General features: G+C 37.5%; 1 protein-coding gene and 1 long non-coding RNA gene across 2 annotated transcripts in view; both read right to left on the bottom strand.

The window, feature by feature from the left end:
* The window catches only part of LOC125799091 (uncharacterized), a 515,567-nt gene that overhangs the window by 95,178 nt on the left and 401,786 nt on the right, over positions 1–18,603 (bottom strand). The gene's annotated exons all lie outside the window — the stretch shown is intronic.
* The window catches only part of plxna4 (plexin A4), a 459,159-nt gene that overhangs the window by 71,123 nt on the left and 369,433 nt on the right, over positions 1–18,603 (bottom strand). Inside the window, exons 18-22 of the mRNA XM_022671791.2 lie at positions 17,276–17,512; positions 13,995–14,141; positions 12,762–12,996; positions 11,387–11,529; positions 7,685–7,953 (exon numbers count right to left, since the gene is read on the bottom strand). Coding sequence (XP_022527512.2) covers positions 7,685–7,953; positions 11,387–11,529; positions 12,762–12,996; positions 13,995–14,141; positions 17,276–17,512 — 1,031 coding nt within the window. The remainder of the gene's footprint in view (positions 1–7,684; positions 7,954–11,386; positions 11,530–12,761; positions 12,997–13,994; positions 14,142–17,275; positions 17,513–18,603) is intronic.

The following is an 18,603-nucleotide window of genomic DNA, read 5'->3' as shown; positions in this document are numbered from 1 at the left end:
ACACGTAGTAGGACGGCTACGTGTTAGGAGAGCCAGCGTCTCGTTCTCAGTGAGAGGAGTGAAAAGCGCGTTTGCTGTTGCTGCTACAGCGTATCTGAAGTGAAAGTAAAGTAAAAAAAGTAAAAGAGCAGTCTGGTGTAGCTTGAAGTTCCTGCTAGCCCTGCTAGTGTGCCCTTGTCTTATTTAGGAAATCTGCGCCACCAGACTGTCTTTTAAAGCCGTGAGTAACGCCCCCGAGGTCCGCAAACAGAGAAAGTGTGAAAGAGGGGGTTTGCCACGCCCCGCTCAAGTGAGAATCGCCCAACCTTGTCCGAAAAAGCGCGCTGAAAAGCGCGTTTGCTGTTGCTGCTACAGCGTATCTGCATCTAAATTTCTCAGCTATTTACACATTAGGAAATGTCCTTCACTTTAGAACAGCCTTCTATGTCGTTGTGGTTGAGAAATGCTGTCTAACTACAGTGTCCTCAAAGCAATCATACATTAATGTAAATACTTTTTTCCTAACCTTTATCCTAAGGTCAGGATTCATGGTGCTGGAATTGTCATTTTCACACATGGATTGAGATTGAGAGAGTTCACCACAGAGTCCAGACCTTAACCTCATTGAGAATCTTTGTGTTGTGCTGGATGGAGAAGGAGAGGCTTTGAGCAGTGGTCAGACTCCAGACTACCACTATCAATGCTGCTGCAAGATCTTGGTGAAAAATTAATCCAGCAACACTGGATTGAAATACATTAAATTTTGTGACATTGCATAGGCATATTGAAACAATGCCACAGTGAATGAAACATGCAGCAATCAAAGCTAATGGCGCTCCAATTGTGCAATATCCTACAACATCCTACAACAACTATAGAACTTTAGAACAATAGAAAATGCAGAAAAAGAAGTGCCTTTTCCTAAAACAGCCTTGTCTCTGCAAACACTTGAGACTAGTTAATGTGTTTGTCCTTTCTCCGTCCCCTCCATAATCTCTCCTTCCGTGATGTAGTTCTGATTGGGATCTGAGGGACACCCTTTATTTACCTTTGCTAAATGTCTTCCCGAGTTCTGGGTGTGATAAATCTTCCTTTTGTCAGGCTGGATTAATCATGCCTGTCACATGGTGAATTATGGGGTTTGGACATGGTGGGGGGCTGTTGTTGAGGCTGGGGTTTATAGCGTTGGTCCACCAAATGGGAATGAATACAGAACTGCCAAAAAAAGGCCATATATTCAGACCTGTTCATTGAAATGTCAATACACCATGTGTCAGCACTTTCCAGCGCCCATAACAATGATAACAAAGCCTTGGTTATGGGCTTTTCTGAGAGCTGGAGGTGCCGTTTTCCTCGTTCACGACTTGTTCATGTTGCTGTCAGCTGTCAGTCACTGGCATGAGGGCCTTTTTTTTTAATTGGGATGGTTGAAATGTTAAACAGAGCATGTAACTGACATCTGTCGCTGTACACAGCACCTGACATCTTTCCTGAGACCCAAATCTAAACAGCTTCCCAATGTCATACGATCCTCATCTGTTATCTAAATATATACAACTCAAACCTGAAAAATACAGCTGGAGATCATTCGATAATCCAAACCTGATTAAAACTCTACATATTGCATTTATGTAATATAATTTTTTTTTAAATATATAAGCACAGTACTTATCTTATCTAGTCCCCTATTGCTACTGACAGTATTGTCACCATGCCTAATCCCAAGTGTGAAGAAAAAAAAAAAGGTATAAAGCTGTCAGCATAATGTCTATTAAAAAGCAGGGTAGCACATACAGTATGAATTGTTTCAGCTTCATCACTGCAATGGGTGCAGATGCAATAGTCTAATCACAGGACATGCAATGTCATACCAAACTACCTAGCACTACTAGACCTTCAAGAAACTCCTGAAAAGACTGAGCCCTTCAAAGAGCTCTTACTCTCCTAACACCTCTAACTAACTACCTTCTACTACCAGATCAGGAGAATCTCTCTCTATCTTTAATAAACCCCTGAAGACAGAGCTCTTCAAAGAGCACTTACTCTCCTAACACCTCTAACACACTAACTACTTCTAATCTCATTTCCTTCTTCCCATCCTCCTTTCTTCCTCTTTTCTTCCTCCAATATTCCAATATTACCCTTTTTGCCTCCTTCAGGCCCTATATATTATATATATATATATAAACCTTCTCATTTTCAATGACACATTTAGCAGGCACATATTACACAGTATATACCCAGTAACATTTATATATTTAAAGTAACTGTATTTTAGATTTCATGGAAACAAATAAGAGTTTACCAAATTAAAAACCTCTGGAATATAATCAAGAGGAAGATGGATGATCACAAGCCTTAAAACCACCAAAAGCTGAACTGCTTGAATTTTTGCACCAGGAGTAAAGCAGCATAAAGTTATCCAAAAGCAGTGTGTAAGACTGGTGGAGGTGAACATGATGCCAAGATGCATGAAAACTGTGATTAAAAACCAGGGTTATTCCACCAAATATTGATTTCTGAACTTGTTTTCTTGCATTATTTGAAGTCTGAAATCATCTTTTTTTTGTTGTTATTTCAGCCATTTCTCATTTTCTGTAAATAAATGCTCTAAATGACAATATTTGTATTTGGAATTTGGGAGAAATGTTTTCTGTAGTTTATAGAATAAATCAACAATGTTCATTTTACTCAAACTTATACCTATAAATAGCAAAATCAGAGGAACTGATTCATAAATTGAGCTGATTCAGAGCATTAGTTTACCATGCTGAAAAGTGTTAATTTCGTTCAGTACACTCTGACAAAAATAGCAGAGAGGAGAAAAAAAAAACACTTTATCTTTAAAAGTAATTTAGCTTAATGCTACCCACGCTATACGTGTGGTTCCCGCGGCAACATACTGCGGAAGAGCTTTCCACTTATAGAGCCATGCAGCTCGATAGCATCTCTGCGAGCATCCTCATGGTGATAACTGCTCCCAGCTTGTAATTAAAGCCGAGCATCCTCGGGACCACTTTCACTCCGGGGAAGAAATCTTCCAGTAATGTCATGTTCGATTTCTTGCCCAATCAGATCGCAAAATAAAAGAGAAAGAATGAAAAAAAAGAAAATATGATTTAAGCAACCGGTGGGCTGGTGCCTGTGCGGACACCTCTTTACTATAAATCAATAAAAATGATTACCTGCGCTGGCCGTGTGGATTTACCTCCAGCCTGACAAATGTAAGCTGATGAGGGAACAATTCGTTTAGGCCTGCGGGCTAAAGTGCTGCTCGTGGAATGCAATTTATTTTCCCTAACCCTTACCTCCAAAACTAAACATGCCCCCAATATTTCTTGTAGCCTATTTTTAAAATTAAATGAAATTAAATGATTATAAATCCCATATAAAAAAACAACAACTGGCACTTCCAAATAAAAATATTCTCATTTAGAGTGTTTATTTATTTGCAGAAAATTAGAAATGTCTAAAATAACAAAAAAATATGTTCATATTCATAAAGTTTTAAGAGTTCAGAAATCAATATTTGGTGGAATAACCCTGGTTTTTAATCACAGTTTTTTTCATGCATCTTGGCATCATGTTCTCCTCCACCAGTCTTACACACTGCTTTTGGATAACTGTATGCTGCTTTACTCCTGGTGCAAAAATTCAAGCAGTTCAGTTTGGTTTGATGGCTTGTGATCATCCACTTTGCTCTTGATTACATTCCAGATGTTTTCTATTTGGTAAAATCAAATTGGTTTTTAATCACAGTTTTTTTTTTCATGCATCTTGGCATCATGTTCTCCTCCACCAGTCTTACACACTGCTTTTGGATAAAATTCTAGCAGCTCAGCTTGATTCGATGGCTTGTGATTATCCACTTTGCTCTTAATTGTATTCCAGAAGTCAATTTGGTACAATCTCAATAAAGAAACTCATATTTTTTAAGTGGTCTTTTTTCCCAGAGATTTTAGCATTTTAGCTGCTTTTTCAGTTTTTACATAATTTTTTAATTGACATTAACATTAACCCTTGTGTGGTGTTCATATTTTTGTTACTCGTTTACTTTGTTACTTGTATTTAATTCAGCAAAATTAAGCAATTCTACATTAAAATGCTTTACACATGCTCGCTTCACCTAAATTGCAAGCAATTTAAACAGCTTACATGGTTAATATTTGCCCTTTACCTTTCTTATGTTACATTTCTTTCAAAAAGTGCTACTCTTTTTTTATTAGTTTTTTAATAAAACATAAAAGTAAATGAATTACACTCAAGATATGAGTAGAAAATTTGTTTAGTTTCAAATTTACAAATAAAGCAATGTTTATTAGCCCTTTATGTTAATGTTTATTAGCTACTGTATGTAATATAAATGTGTGTGTGTGTGTGTGTGGGGGGGGGGGTGTACAGTGTGTGTTTATTGAAAATGTGTTTTGATATGTTTTTCACAAAAAATGAGCCAATGCCAATGAGTTTGAGTTAGAAAAAATATTTTTTAGTATCATTTGATGAAAAATGAAAACGGGTCCCACAGACCCGAACACCACACAAGAGTTAAAACTAACAATCTTATTTTTTAGATGTTTTTGTGAAGGTTGTTGCTTGATAGCAAACTTGTAAACCACAATAGTAATTAAGTCATTTTTTTAGGACAAATACACGACCCAGAAAAAGTTTTACAATGCCCTAAAATGTTCCCTTTATTTTTGCCATTTAAGCTCTTTAGATCCAGTCAATAACTGGAAATGATGCAAAATCCAGTGTACAAAATATTGCAGTAAACTGCAATTGCTCTAAAAAACAAAAACTGAAAAAGTCATGTTAGTTTTTTGAGAAGCTTTTTGCTTGATAGCGAACATATAAACCACAACAACATCATAACAATCAGCTCTTTATTAATTAGCTCGAGCTCGTTGTAACGGCGCCTGTTTGTGCTGCAGCTACAGCGGCATCTGTGGCGCTGTAGTGCTGAGATGCAGGAGAGCTGATTGCATGGAGAATTGAGATTCAGATAATTCCCTCCATCCCACAGGTTTTAGTGCTTTCTTAATTGGATCCAGGGCTAATTAATCATAATTATATTTTAATGATGAATGTGTCAGAGCATCTCGTGTTTCCGAGAGGGAGTGTGTGTTTCAATGTCACCAAACGCAATTATTCCCATTCAACCCCATGGATCATGAGCTGCTCCACAGAGGTCATCGGAGCCTGGGTTCTACAAGCATATCACCATCTGAACACGTGTGAAGCGTGTGAAACGTGTGAACGTGGAGCGTATGTGGACAGGTTGGGATCGGGGTGTGTCCGCACATGTATTTGTGTGTATGTGAGGTGTCTTATCTCTCCTGGTGTCCAAATAAATATATGGGGTGGGACGTGACCTTCAGGATGTGAGTTAGTACATGCCTGAGCATTTGCTGCAGTGTTTATAGTGCACGGATGTACAGCTCTGAGTTTCTTCTGGAATATAATCAAGAGGAAGATGGATGATCACTGAACTGCTTAAATTTCTGCACCAGGAGTAAAGCAGCATAAAGTTATCCAAAAGCAGTGTGTAAGACTGGTGGAGGAGAACATGATTTATTATGGTTTATTCCACCAAATATTGATTTCTGAACTCTTAAAACTTTATGAATATGAACTTGTTTTCCATATTTGCATTATTTGAGGTCTGAAAGCTCTGCATCTTTTTTGTTATTTTAGCCATTTCTTATTTTCTGCAAATAAACAAATGCTCTAAATGACAATATTTTATATGAAATGTGGGATAAATGTTGTCTGTCGTTTATAGAATAAAACAACAATGTTAATTTTACTCAAATATAAACCTATAAATAATACACTGATTCAGAAACTGAAGTGGTCTCTTAATTTGTAAACCAATGTAAAATTTTATTTCCATCAAAGATCGTGAGGCATCTATGGACCCTATCATAACGTTATGCTCATTGCTATCTTTCACCCTGCAAATATTTTCACACCTTGCACCTGCTTTGTTTAAATAGCACCAAAGCTTAGGAATATATATACACTGATGGGCATGGTAATCTGGAAATGAGGTTTGTTCAGGTAAATTTCAGGCGTATTGCTATCTTGGCAGTGAACAACACTGGTGCGCCAGTGACTGATTAAAACCCTGACAGCAGTCAACAGTCAGACATCTATTGCTACTGTATCTTAGCAACACAGGCACACCACACAAACACAAAATACTAAATAAAATAACATTGCTGTTCCTGTAAATCAGTGTTCTCTGTTGAGAAGCACAGAAGCACAGCGCTGTTAAAATAACAATCCCATGTTTCAAAATCATAGCGCACCTGGCTCCTAGAGGGAATGGTAAGCGACACACTGATTGGTTCATTTCACGTTTTGCCTCATTATTAATTAAGAGAATTAATACATAAGTACTAATACGATAGCAAAGACACACTGACGCCCTTAATCAAGTTGCATGATGCAGGGTTGACAGTTAGCCTATATATCACTAAAATAGGGCCCTATATGTGTTAACATAATCCAACAAAAGAAATCAAACAGCAGAAAAAGGGCAGACTTTACAGGATAAACATATTATTCTATTATTCTACAAGTACAGCAGTGAGAGCAGGTAGAGGTAAAAGAACTTAAAGAACTGTAAAACTCAGCGAGTGAATGCAGAAATAAAGCTTGAATATGTAAACATATGTTCCACTTTATGTATGCCTGACAAATTCCTTGTACAGGTCTGTGAAAGCACTCAGCTGGCATTGCTTCTTAATACTCGCTCTGACAAGTGCTGTGATTGATGGGTCTGATGTGAATTGAATGAGACGGCTTTGAGCTAAGCGGGGGCATTTTGTGCTATGGAGCAGATGCCGCTAAAATTAATGGAGGCAGCCGTATTTCATTTGCTGTATATGTATACACACACACAAATATACAAATATATATGCTTTAGTGAATGCTTAGCTTAGATTTTGGAGCATTGCTGTGAGGATTTGATTGCATTTAGCTATAAGAGCATTATTAAGGTCAGGAATGTGCTAATCCTCTTAATTAATCATGGACGTGTTTTGCACATAAAGTGAAATAAACCAATCAGTGTGTCACTTGCTCATCATTCCCTAAGGAGCCAGGTGCTCTCTAAGTTTGGCGGATTGCTATTTTAACTGCGCAGTGCTTCTGCGCTTCTTAGGAGAGGAAACTGACCTGATTATTCGCATTGTTAAGGTACGTGAGAAGCTCATTTATGGCAACAGCAATGTTATTTTACTTAGTATTCTGTTTATTTGTTGATGTAAAAGTTGGGTTGACAAGATAGCAATTGACGTCTGGCTGTTGACTGTTGTCAGGGTTCAAATCAGCCAGTGGAGCAACTGTGTTTTCCATTGCCAAGATAGCAATAGTAGTAGCAGACATATTTATATATCTATATATAAGTAACGTTGCTATTTTAGTGATACAGGTGGCAGACAAGCGTGAAAATAGACTGTTGATGGGGTGTAAGATAGCAATGAGCGTTGCAACGCGCCTTGCACAGTGTGTAAGATAGGGCCGACTTGTGTAAGTATATTAATAAGTATTTTATAGGCTTGCACGGATATCAGAATAATAAGCAGATGCAGATAACTGCTGTTATTGGTCAGATATGGATTTCTTGACAATTCCAATCCAGTATTGTTTTATTTCTACATTTTTCAACTGGAAATCATTAAAGTGGCTTTTCTCTCACCTCCTGAGCAGCAGTTTGGGGTGGTTCTTGCTCTCCAGGTTCTTGTCTATGAGGTCAGAAAGCAGGTGTTTGAGCACGTCGGTGGCGTACTCCAGCTTGCTCTGCAGAACGGTCATGATGAGAGAGGCCACGTTGCCGCGGTCCCTCATGGAAAAGCCTCGCTGAGACTCCAGAGTCCGGATGAAGGACAGCAGGAACACTTTGTTGTTGATCAGCTGGCCGAAAAGCTTCAGACCTTTCTCCACTTGCTCCTGTCTGTAGCCTGGTACCTGAAAAAAATGAGGATCAACCATGAGATTAATGCTGCAAAAGTGCATACAATTGTTTTTTTTTTTTTTATTCTTTGCGTAATATGCAACTAAAAGTGTTTTCACACCAGTAATATTTTGTTCAGTTAAAACAGACTCTGGTTGGTTTGGACCCCTAGTTTGGTTCAATTGAGCTGGTGTGAAAACAGTAATTGTATTCAGGTGCAGATTAAAGACCTGTTAGTGGGCGTGGGCTTGTGGTGAAAACGTGAGCCGGACTCAATCTGACCCAGCTATCAAATATACTCCTTTTATTTGAGCTAAACTGCTGATAAGGTGCAGTTTAATCTGATATATTAGACAAATAATGCTTTAGTACCACAGCTATGCACAAACGCTGTCTCTGCTGCTGCTCCATGCTGTTTACACGTGCAGTATGTGCAGCGTTCACTGTGGTGTTTTGCATGCTGGGAATTTGGTCTTTGAGTCTTTGTTGTGTGATTCTAGAGTCTAGAGCAGGCTTGTCTTTAGTATTTTCATGTGTTTGTTCTTTGACTAAATTTGTTGATTCAGCCCTATTAATTAAAATTACTCCTAATTTTTATTTCAAGCATCTCACTCCAGTCTGTGGTGTTCAAATGTTCTAAAATAATAATAAAAAAAATATTTTATGTCCTAATTAGGAGTATTTCTTATAGATACGATAAGACTATTTGTAAAATCGTCAAAGTTAAATTTAAATAGTTCATCAACCTTTATTTTCACTCAGTAAATACATTGAGGGTAACCCTCATTTCCAATGTAGCCGAGCTTACCTAAAGTTACAGGGATTGAGAATTAAGTTTAAATTATAAAAACAAGCAAACAATGTAAGATTTAATTAAGGAAAAATAAAATAATTCGAAATAAACAGATATGCAAACAGGCTAAAATGTAGAGCAATAAAACAAAGAGATAAATACGTAGAATAATAACATTTAAGCACAGAAAAAAATAATAGTAATAAAACATAAAAAATAAAGGACTAAAATAACCACAATTATAAATTATGTAAATGATGGAACTAAAATAAATAATAATAATTAAAGTAAAACAAATATATTAAGAAAACATAAAAGGAAGAAAATAAATGAAATAAAATAAAATAAAAAATGTAAGGGTCAAAAGTAAAAGCAGTAACAAAACAAATAAAAAGATGAAATGAATAAAATAAATAAAATAAAAGGGCTAAAAGGTAAAACATAAAATTAAATTGAAAATTTAAAAGTTAAATGGTAAATTATTCTAAACTTACATCAAACCCTAATCTTAAAACTAACATCGAATATTAAATCAAACGAATTGTAACTCAAAGATTATTCTAACAATTCTAACTAGAGTTAAGAATTGGGAGTAGGGTTACATTTAATAGAGAACCATTTAATTTTGAATGTAGTTAAACTTTATTTGAGCATCTATAAGGTGTCTATAACAGGCCATCCAAATAAAGCGATACTAATTTACCAGATGAAAGAACCTAAAATCTGAAAATTTGAGTTTAAATTTTACATTTTGTTTTTTCTACAGCTTGAATTAAAAGCAGCTATCATTCTTAACTAATCTGAGAGCAATTAGACAGCTTGTATTTGATCGAGGCAGCAGATGAAAAGCAATTTATAATGCAAATATCTTCAAGTACATGTCATTTGTCCCATCAATAACCATTACAGACCTGTCACCATCCAGAGGCGAGCCGGCTGACTGACACTTATGTGCCATTTCACCATTAACTCCTCCAGAGTGAGTCGATGTTTATTCCATTTAAGGCTTAATTAACGCGGCTTATTAAGAGCAGAGCTCATCAGAGGCAGGGATCTAAGCCTGGGCTTTTAGGATGAGTTTCCTTGTCTGGCGAGATGCGATTAGGAATGTCCATCACTGTCATAACTTGGTATAAATAACCTGTGGTGAGCTGTGGGTTTCAGTGGATGGGGCTTTTCATTTCCCTCTCTGCGCTCAGAAAACAGTTGCATCGTGTGGTTACTGCGATTAACGAGAGAGCAGCTCATTATCTCTGGAGGAAGAGAAAGTAAAAGAGTAGAAGCTGAAGAGGAAGTGAGGGAGCGTTTTAATTTAATTGTCCATCAGTGTAAAATATCCTGTCCATCAGTCTGAGGCCTCTGTGCTGGATGTGTTAAATCATTATCGGTGTCGGGGACGGATAACTAGATATGTTTTAAGGGAATTTACTGAGCAGGTAATTCAGATCAGCGTAAAAATATATTTACACCATATATAGAATTACAGCATCTGCATTCATGCATATACTGTAAAAAAATAGCATGATCTGTAAATAATGCTAATGCTAATAGTGCTAATCTCCTGCACACTGTTATCCACTAGTTGTCACTAGTTGTTATCATCCTAGTTGGTTTGCTCTGGTGTGAAACAATTGATGACTTAACCCTTTAAAAGGCAGAGATTTCTGTCAATTTTCTCCCTGTTCTTTAACCTACGCCTATATCTTGAGGACTTTTATTCTAGAATTACATAAAAAAAATTCATGTTAGATAAGAAACGTTAATGAAAATCCTGAACTGTAATTGTAATAGAAAATATAAACAAAATTGATTTTAAAATCAATATTTTCCGGCTGTCTAGTTTTTAAGTCAATTTTTTAAAATGTACAAATCTGAGATTGATTCCTGTTACTGATCTGAAATTATAATTAGTGTTAGAAAAGTGCAGTAAAGAAAGAACAGACAGCTTCTCCTGTCAGTATCCTGTAGAAGAGTCTCCAAAGCCCACAAAGGTTTTAAAATAATGTAAATAACGTAAAATAAGCATGTACTAATTCTCATCATCATTAATCATTAGTGTTTTGGCTGTAACATGAAATTAACCAATCAGTGTGCCAGTTTTCATTCCCTTCAAGAGCCAGGTACGCTTTGACTTTGGCACGTTCGTATCTTAACAGTGTGGCGCTTCTGCGTATCTTAGCAGAGAATACTGACCTCAGCTCATTAAAGGAAACAGCAGTGTTATTTTATTCTTTATTCTGTTTATTGTTGATGTAAAAGCTGGTTTTGTGCACTATGTGTGCGTGTGTTTAACGAATGGAAATGCGCATGGCTAAGATAGGATTGGGCGGCTGACTGTTGTTGACTGGTTTTAGTCAGGGTTTTAATCGGTCAGTGGAGCACCTGTTTTTTCCACCACCTTGATAGAAACACACATTAGAAATGTATTTGAACACATCTCACCTCTCTTCCAGACCACCACGCCCATCAATGTAGATTCAATCCGAAACCTCTATTTTACGCTATTTTAACGATGCATGCTCAAGGCGTGAAAATAAGTCTGTTGAACCAGAATTCTATCTAACTGAACTGAAAAGTGCAGGCGTGAAAACTTCCCTAGTCATTAGCCATTAGCATTTCTGGGTCAGTGAAGTGTGTTCTCGAACATAGCCAACCTCCAGGTCTCTGAGCACAGGATGCTCCTCGATCCCGGGGAAGAGCACGCGCATGGTGTAGGTTCTGTAGTCCAGGAAAGGGATGCCGGCTCCATCTAGGTCACTGGTCAGCTCGTTAATATCGGTCTGCAGCTCCGCGAAGGCTGGAGGGGGCGGGGAAAAGAAAACAGGGACATCAGATGAGCCTCGATCATTGCAAATTACAAAACGCTTCCATTAGTCCTGAGCTATTTGCTTATTTACTTAAACGGATCAATGAAAAAACAATTGGATAATTCGGTGCTGTGTGGCTGGAGGATACTGTACTTCGATTAGCTCTGTCAGCACAGTGCATTACTGCAGTTTCGTACCTGGGCGCAGCACTGTGCAGCTCCCCTGTGTAAGAAACGCTTAATACACTGCAGGCTTTTGGTTAAATTTACTGTTACAAATGCTTAGGCAAGTATAATGTGTTTTCCCAGCTGTGAAGAGCACCGTTTGAACTGGCCAAAAGAATTAGAAGTGGAAGTAATTTAGTTCTGGTGGCCAAAGAAGCACTTGAAATGTGTGTAAGAGGCAAAACGTACTATAATTCACACTAAAATTCAATATACACTATCTATCTATCTATCTATCTATCTATCTATCTATCTATCTATCTATCTATCTATCTATCTATCTATCTATCTAACAACGTAGATAAATAGAAATGACAACAGTGAGTTGTTGAAAAATGGCAAATTAGTCATTCCACACTAATTTCTACTATCAAACCTCAGATCTTTCTAGATACTAATCTTACTTTGTTACTTTGTGTTTTCCATCAATCAGCATTATACCTGTCATAATAATATATATGTAAGTATGTTTAACTACTTTATGTACTATAACATTTAACATATATATATATATGCAAGAACATAACAGACGTATGTAGTCTACTATGAAGATGATCCATGAAGCTTTTTTGATATATATTGCAATATATTGCATTGTAGCTACTACAATGCATTAATTTTCATATATATGGGAACATAAATGCATGTATGCAGCTGAAACAGACAAGGAGTCTGGTGCATCCCATATTATATTATTAACATTAGCATTTAAAAAATTAACATTACAGAAATTATGGCTTTTAGAAAAATTTATTTTGGGGAGGGGGGGTTTTTCTGGTAAGCTTTTGTTCTTAATGGCTTAGTTTTTTCTCCTTAGATTACTTTTATTTTATACTTTAATTAGTTTTGAAAGCACTATTTTTTAAAACATTTTTACTTAAAATAGTAAAAAGCTCAAGTTGATGCTTCAACTTCTACAGAACTATTTTATTAAACTCCAGTATCTATACTTCTACCTACAGAGTAATGAATGGAGATACTTTTAGTTCACCACCCACCTTCTTTACACTCCAGAGCCACTCTGGACTCCAGGTTGTCCATCTGCATCTGCAGGCGTTTGAGAGTCAGGTCGCTCTCGCGGGACTTGCGCTTGTAGGCGATCAGGACGATAACGATGAAGAGGATGAGGAGGCCTCCCGCGCCTGCAATGCTGATGATGGCCGTGCTGCTGAGGGGACTATCAGAGGTGATGTGGACCACACCTGGAGAAAACTCGATCCCACCCACACGGGCCTGGAGAACACACACAGTACATGTTAATGATGTTCTCTGCATTCCGTTTAGATAATGTTATTACATAGTTATAGTGTGAAATATGCAGCTGTATATCTATAGGTTAGCACCCGAACATCCCTTTCAGACAGCTTCCTCTTACAGCGTCCACAGTTAATCCTGTTGGATGTGGTTGGTCCTTCTTGGGGGTATGCTGACGTTACCCTGGATACCGTGGCTCTTGATGCACCACAAAGACTTGCTTTCTTGGTCACAGATGCTCCAGCAAGACGTGGACCAACAATTTGTCCTCTTTTGAACTCTGGTATGTCACCCATAATGTTGTGTGCATTGCTAATTGAACCTTCACACTCTGCTCTAACTGGTGCAATGTGCAATTAATGAAGATTGGCCACCAGGTTGGTACAATTTAGCCATGAAACCTCCCACACTAAAATGACAGGTGTTTCAGTTTCATTGTCCAACCCCTGTATATGCATCACAAACACACACACACACACACACAGATGCACAAAGGCACAAACACAAACACACACACCTCCATAAAAGCAATACTAAATATGGAGTAAGAAATGCACTTAAATGCATGTCTGGGTGGAAAGCTGGCACTTTACCGTGCGATTTTAAAGCAAACAGAGACGGCAGCAGACGGACCCACAATGCCTGCTGTGTTTGTGTGCTTGTGACGGTAAATGGATCTGTAGCTCTGTCTGCCGCTCGTCTGTCAGCAGGCCAGGTGGCGTTGGCCCAGCGCTCCCACTCAAATCACAAATGAAGGCTCTATTAGGTTTTGCCCAGATCTAATATGTCTTACAGAGATGCTATTTGTCGTCTCTCCGTCTGCCTTTAAAGCCGGACAATAACCACACACACACATATACACACACACACATATATACACACACACTCAAATACAGTGGGACTATAAACCACTGAAGAAAGAGGATTTGCGGACGTGATGAATTATCTGAATTATCCCTGACGCAGTGTCCACTCACCAGAACCTTGTGGCGTCCAGTTAGAGTGGGTGATTCACACAGCAGCTGGGTGTCGGATACGGTTAGCGTACAGGGCTTTTCTCCTATCAGGACAGTGTAGTTCAGCTTTCCGTTGCCGCCAGGTGTGGGGGGGAGGAAGTTCCTGCCCTGCAAAGCAGACGTTCAGAAAATCCACATGAGCAACTGCATGAAAATCTAATACAACAGAAGCAAGAATAGAAGAAGAATAGAAGAAGAAACCAACGGAAAAAAAAGGAATGCTCAAATTCTATGATTTCTATGGTAGATGTGTGGTTGGTACAGTGTAGTGCAGTGGATAACACCACCGCCTGCCAGTTAGCTACCATGTAGGAGACTAGGTTTTCTAGGTCTCTGTCAGGTGGGAGCAGGAACAAGACGTGGAGTGTGGACACAGTCGCGAGAATTTATTGAAAAACACAAAATAAACAAACAAACAATTCAAGAAACAAACAAAAAAAAAACACAGAGTACATGAAGACAAGAAAAACCAAGAGAATATATTTAAGCTGACTGATGTATATACACACGGACAAACGAAAAAGGGAAAACAGGTACCAAAGAGGCTATTTATACATGTGGATAAGGACAGGGAACACCTGGAACGGGTAACAAGGGGGCGGAGCTGGGCAAGACTCCTACATAACACTACATTGGCTTCCCCTGCTCTGGAAATAGGAATAACCTTATAAGTCACTCAGGATAAGAGTGTCAGTCTAAAAGCGATAAATGTGATGTAAATGTATATTTTTGTAACATAGAAACAAAATACATTAAGTACATAGAAGACAATGTAATACAGATTTTTATAGCTTATAGTTTATAGTTTATAGTGTCTCTATGGATGCAATAAATCACTATGGGCCCTATTTTAGCACTCTTAAGCACTATAGGCAAGATTGATTTAGGGTGTCAGTGTATCTTTGCTATCGTAACGACGGGAAAAGTACATATTGCATCTTGAATGGAAACGCTCAAAAAGTATATCGTCCTAACTAGCGTAAAATAATAAACAAATCAGTGTGTCACTTGCTTATCATTCTCTTTAAGAGCGAGGTGCACTCTAACTTTGGCGGATTGCTATTTTAACAGCGCAGCACTTCTGCACTACTCAGCAGAGGAAAATGACCTGCTCGTTTACGTAAAACTCACATAAAAGTGAGGGAGACTGGTCATTTACAGAAACAGAAATGTATTATATTTTTTATATTTAGTATTCTGATTTTTGTTGATGTGAAAGTTGGGTTTGTGCACTGCTGTATATATGAATATAGTAATGAACGTCTAACTGTATTGAATGATGACTGTTGTCTAGGTTCATTTTAGTCAGTGGCGCAACTGTGTATATATATATCATATATTTTATCATACTTTTGCTACAGTATTTAAACAACGCACAGGGCATCAATTAATCAAGATTAATTCTTTCATGAAAAATTGTTCAAAGAAGGCTTTCTACTACATTTTAGATCATATAAATATATATAGCAGTCAAGCCCAACAAACAATAAAACAGACAAATAAAATACTGTAACATTCAGACAGGGTTCGTTTCGCTCTGGGATGTGGGTAATGTCATTTTACTGCAGGAAGTCTCTAATATTTATGACAGTCTATGCATCACAAGGGATAATAAATCTTAAAGTTAAATGTCAGAATGGGAGCGACTACTTGATTTACGCATTACTGTCACTCCAAACAACCTGCAGGATAGTTTACTACCCTGTTCCCTGAGAGTGTATAGGGACCAAATTCTCTGAGAAGAAGTCTTTTTGGACATGTTCTGATCCAGTCGTCAAACCATCACAGTGGTTCAGATTCTCACAACTGTCCATCTTTTACTGCGTCCATCACATCAACTGACTGTTCACTCGCTCAAGATTATCAGTGTTATTCGCTATACAATTACATATTCTTATACATGGTTGTTTCTTTACACCATATAGAGAAAAAAATCTATATATATCAATATATATATATACAGTATATATATATATATATATTTTTTTGTTTTGTTTCTGGAGTGTTATAATGCAAGAAACGCCTCTTTTCAGCAGTGAGTAACAGTTTCTTATTCTGTTTACAGCGTACACCAGCCCCTCAAGCCCCTCCGTATTTGATAAATAATGCAAAAACCCATTTTCCAGAATGTGTGGGAATATGTACCAACATTGCACAGGATTAATATAGCCTGGGGTTATTTTCATGAATCATTTTATAGCAGGTTGACACAGGAGTGAGCAGTCCATAACATTGACTGTCTGGTGGATTCAGGTTCACATTCATTACTCTGCTAGAAGTGTAGATACTGTTTAAAATACTTGTTAATGTTATATTAAAACGTTCATGTTGATACATTTGGGATGCACTAGCTGCATATGTTCCCATATATGAAAATGAATGTATTTTAGTACAATATATATATATATATATATATATATATATATATATATATATATATATATATATATATAAAGAAGCTTAGTTGGATGAGAGAGAATGCAAAAAAATGATTCGAAATGCCGTAAGAACACAAACAAAACGTCCTTTAATAGTGCAAACAATGAGCTAGTGAAAACAGGTGAGTATAATTAAAACTCTGGAGAGAGCGATCTCCGGTGTCTTGGAGGTGCAAAACCAGGGTCAATTGTGACAAAAATATGATACCTCGGTTATTAAAAGTATAAAAAGGCTTAATTTGCTGATTTTATTAGACTCCAAAATCGAATTTATGGAGATTTAACTTGAAAATAGGTGCATTTTATTTTTTAATATGAGAAATTATTTTAGCTCTTTTGTTCTTAACTTTTATGTCTTATTTTAGTCCTTCTCCTAGTTCTTTATTTCCTTTTTATTTCTTCAATTGTTTTATGTTTTACTTTTTAATAATGTTGTATTGTTGCTTTTTTTTTACTTATTTTGATTCGTTTATTTTATTACTATTACGATTATTTTTATTATTATGATTATTTATTTATTTATTTGTATTTTTGATTGTACTATGTAAAAGTTTGATTTAGCTTAATTTTACCTGTTTTCTTTTGAATTAAACTTATCTTCTTATGATCTTAATTTCTTATCAATTAACTCAAGTTTTATTATTATTATCATATATTTTTTTTATCTATTTCTATTTTTTATTTACTGTTGACCTCAATGTACTTCCAAGTCAAAATAAAGGTTAATTGATTGATCGATTGATTTTTTATGATCCTTTTTTTTTTCACTTGATGCCCTACAAAGAGTTCCAGCACTGATAATACCTTGAGGATAATAGGAGATCCAGGCTTGAGCTCCTGAACGCCGGAGGGACTGAGGGGCTCGAACGCTGGGTTGGGGTAGTAGAGGAAGTTGATGTTCTTGAGGGCGAGCACGGCCTGCACGTTATCCAGGATGAAGCCGAACTCGTCCGGTTTCTCCACCACCTCCTCCCTGTTCAGGCTGCCGGGCAGCGCCGGGGCCTGGCACAGCATGGTGGTGGGGCTCAGCACCTGGCAGGCCTGCGCAGAAGATGGACAGAAGATTGTGGAGGATGATGCGGGTGGTGTTTGTGTAAAAGAAAAAGTGGAATACAGTCTTTTAGCTGCTGTAAATAACAGACTTCTGCCGTGTTTAGAGTGTTTTTGAGAGGAGCTCAGCACTGCTGCTGCTGCTGCTGCTGCTGCTAACACCACTATTTCACACAGACCCTGGGTTTAACCTCATCTTCTCAAAATGGCAGTCCCTTGAGCACACACACACACTCTCAAAAACACAAAAACACATACTCATACTCACACCGTCACACACACACATCCAAGCCCTCCCTCCCTCAAAGCAGTGCTAAATCATTGGCTGTTTAAAATGGCTGCTCTCAGCACACCAATCCTTTGATGTGTGCTGTGATGTTGATGACTCACCTCCACATAACTAACCAAGCTCACCTTCACTTCCCTGGGAAACACTCAACACTGTCGCCTCTCTCTCTCTTTCTCTCTCTCTCTCTCTCTCTCTCTCTCTCTCTCTTTTCCTTTATCTCTTTTCTTCTACGCCTTACTCCCTCACTCACACTCTCGTTCTTTCAGTCTTTGGCTTCGTCCTTATTGCCGTTTTTCTCTCCTGTGTTAACCCTTTTACCCTTTCAGAACTGATTATATATATATATACATATGCGTTTCCTTTATTTTCATGACTATATACATTGTAGATTCTCACTGAAGGCATTAAAACTATAAATGAACAAAAAACAAAAAATGAGCTGAACCTCCACAGTCACCGGACCTGAACCCAATCCAGATGGTTTGGGGTGAGCTGGAGCACAGAGTGAAGAAGGCAAAGGAGCAACAAGTGCTAATAAACACCTCTGGGAACTCCTTCTTCTCCTTCAAGACTGTTGGAAAACTTTTCATTTCAGGTGGCCACCTCTTGATGAAGCTCATTGAGAGAATGATGCCAAGAGTGTGTAATCAAAGCAGTAATCAGAGCAAAGGGTGGCTCTATTTTGAAGAAACTAGAATATAAAACAGTTTTTTTTTTTTAGTTATTCCACTTTTTTTGTTAAGAACATAAAACTCCACATGTGTTCATTCATAGTTTTGATGCTTCAGTGAGA

The sequence above is a fragment of the Astyanax mexicanus genome, chromosome 2 (genome assembly GCF_023375975.1).
Source record: "Astyanax mexicanus isolate ESR-SI-001 chromosome 2, AstMex3_surface, whole genome shotgun sequence".
Taxonomy (NCBI): Eukaryota; Metazoa; Chordata; class Actinopteri; order Characiformes; family Acestrorhamphidae; genus Astyanax; species Astyanax mexicanus.
This window is presented reverse-complemented; position numbering and strand designations above follow the sequence as displayed.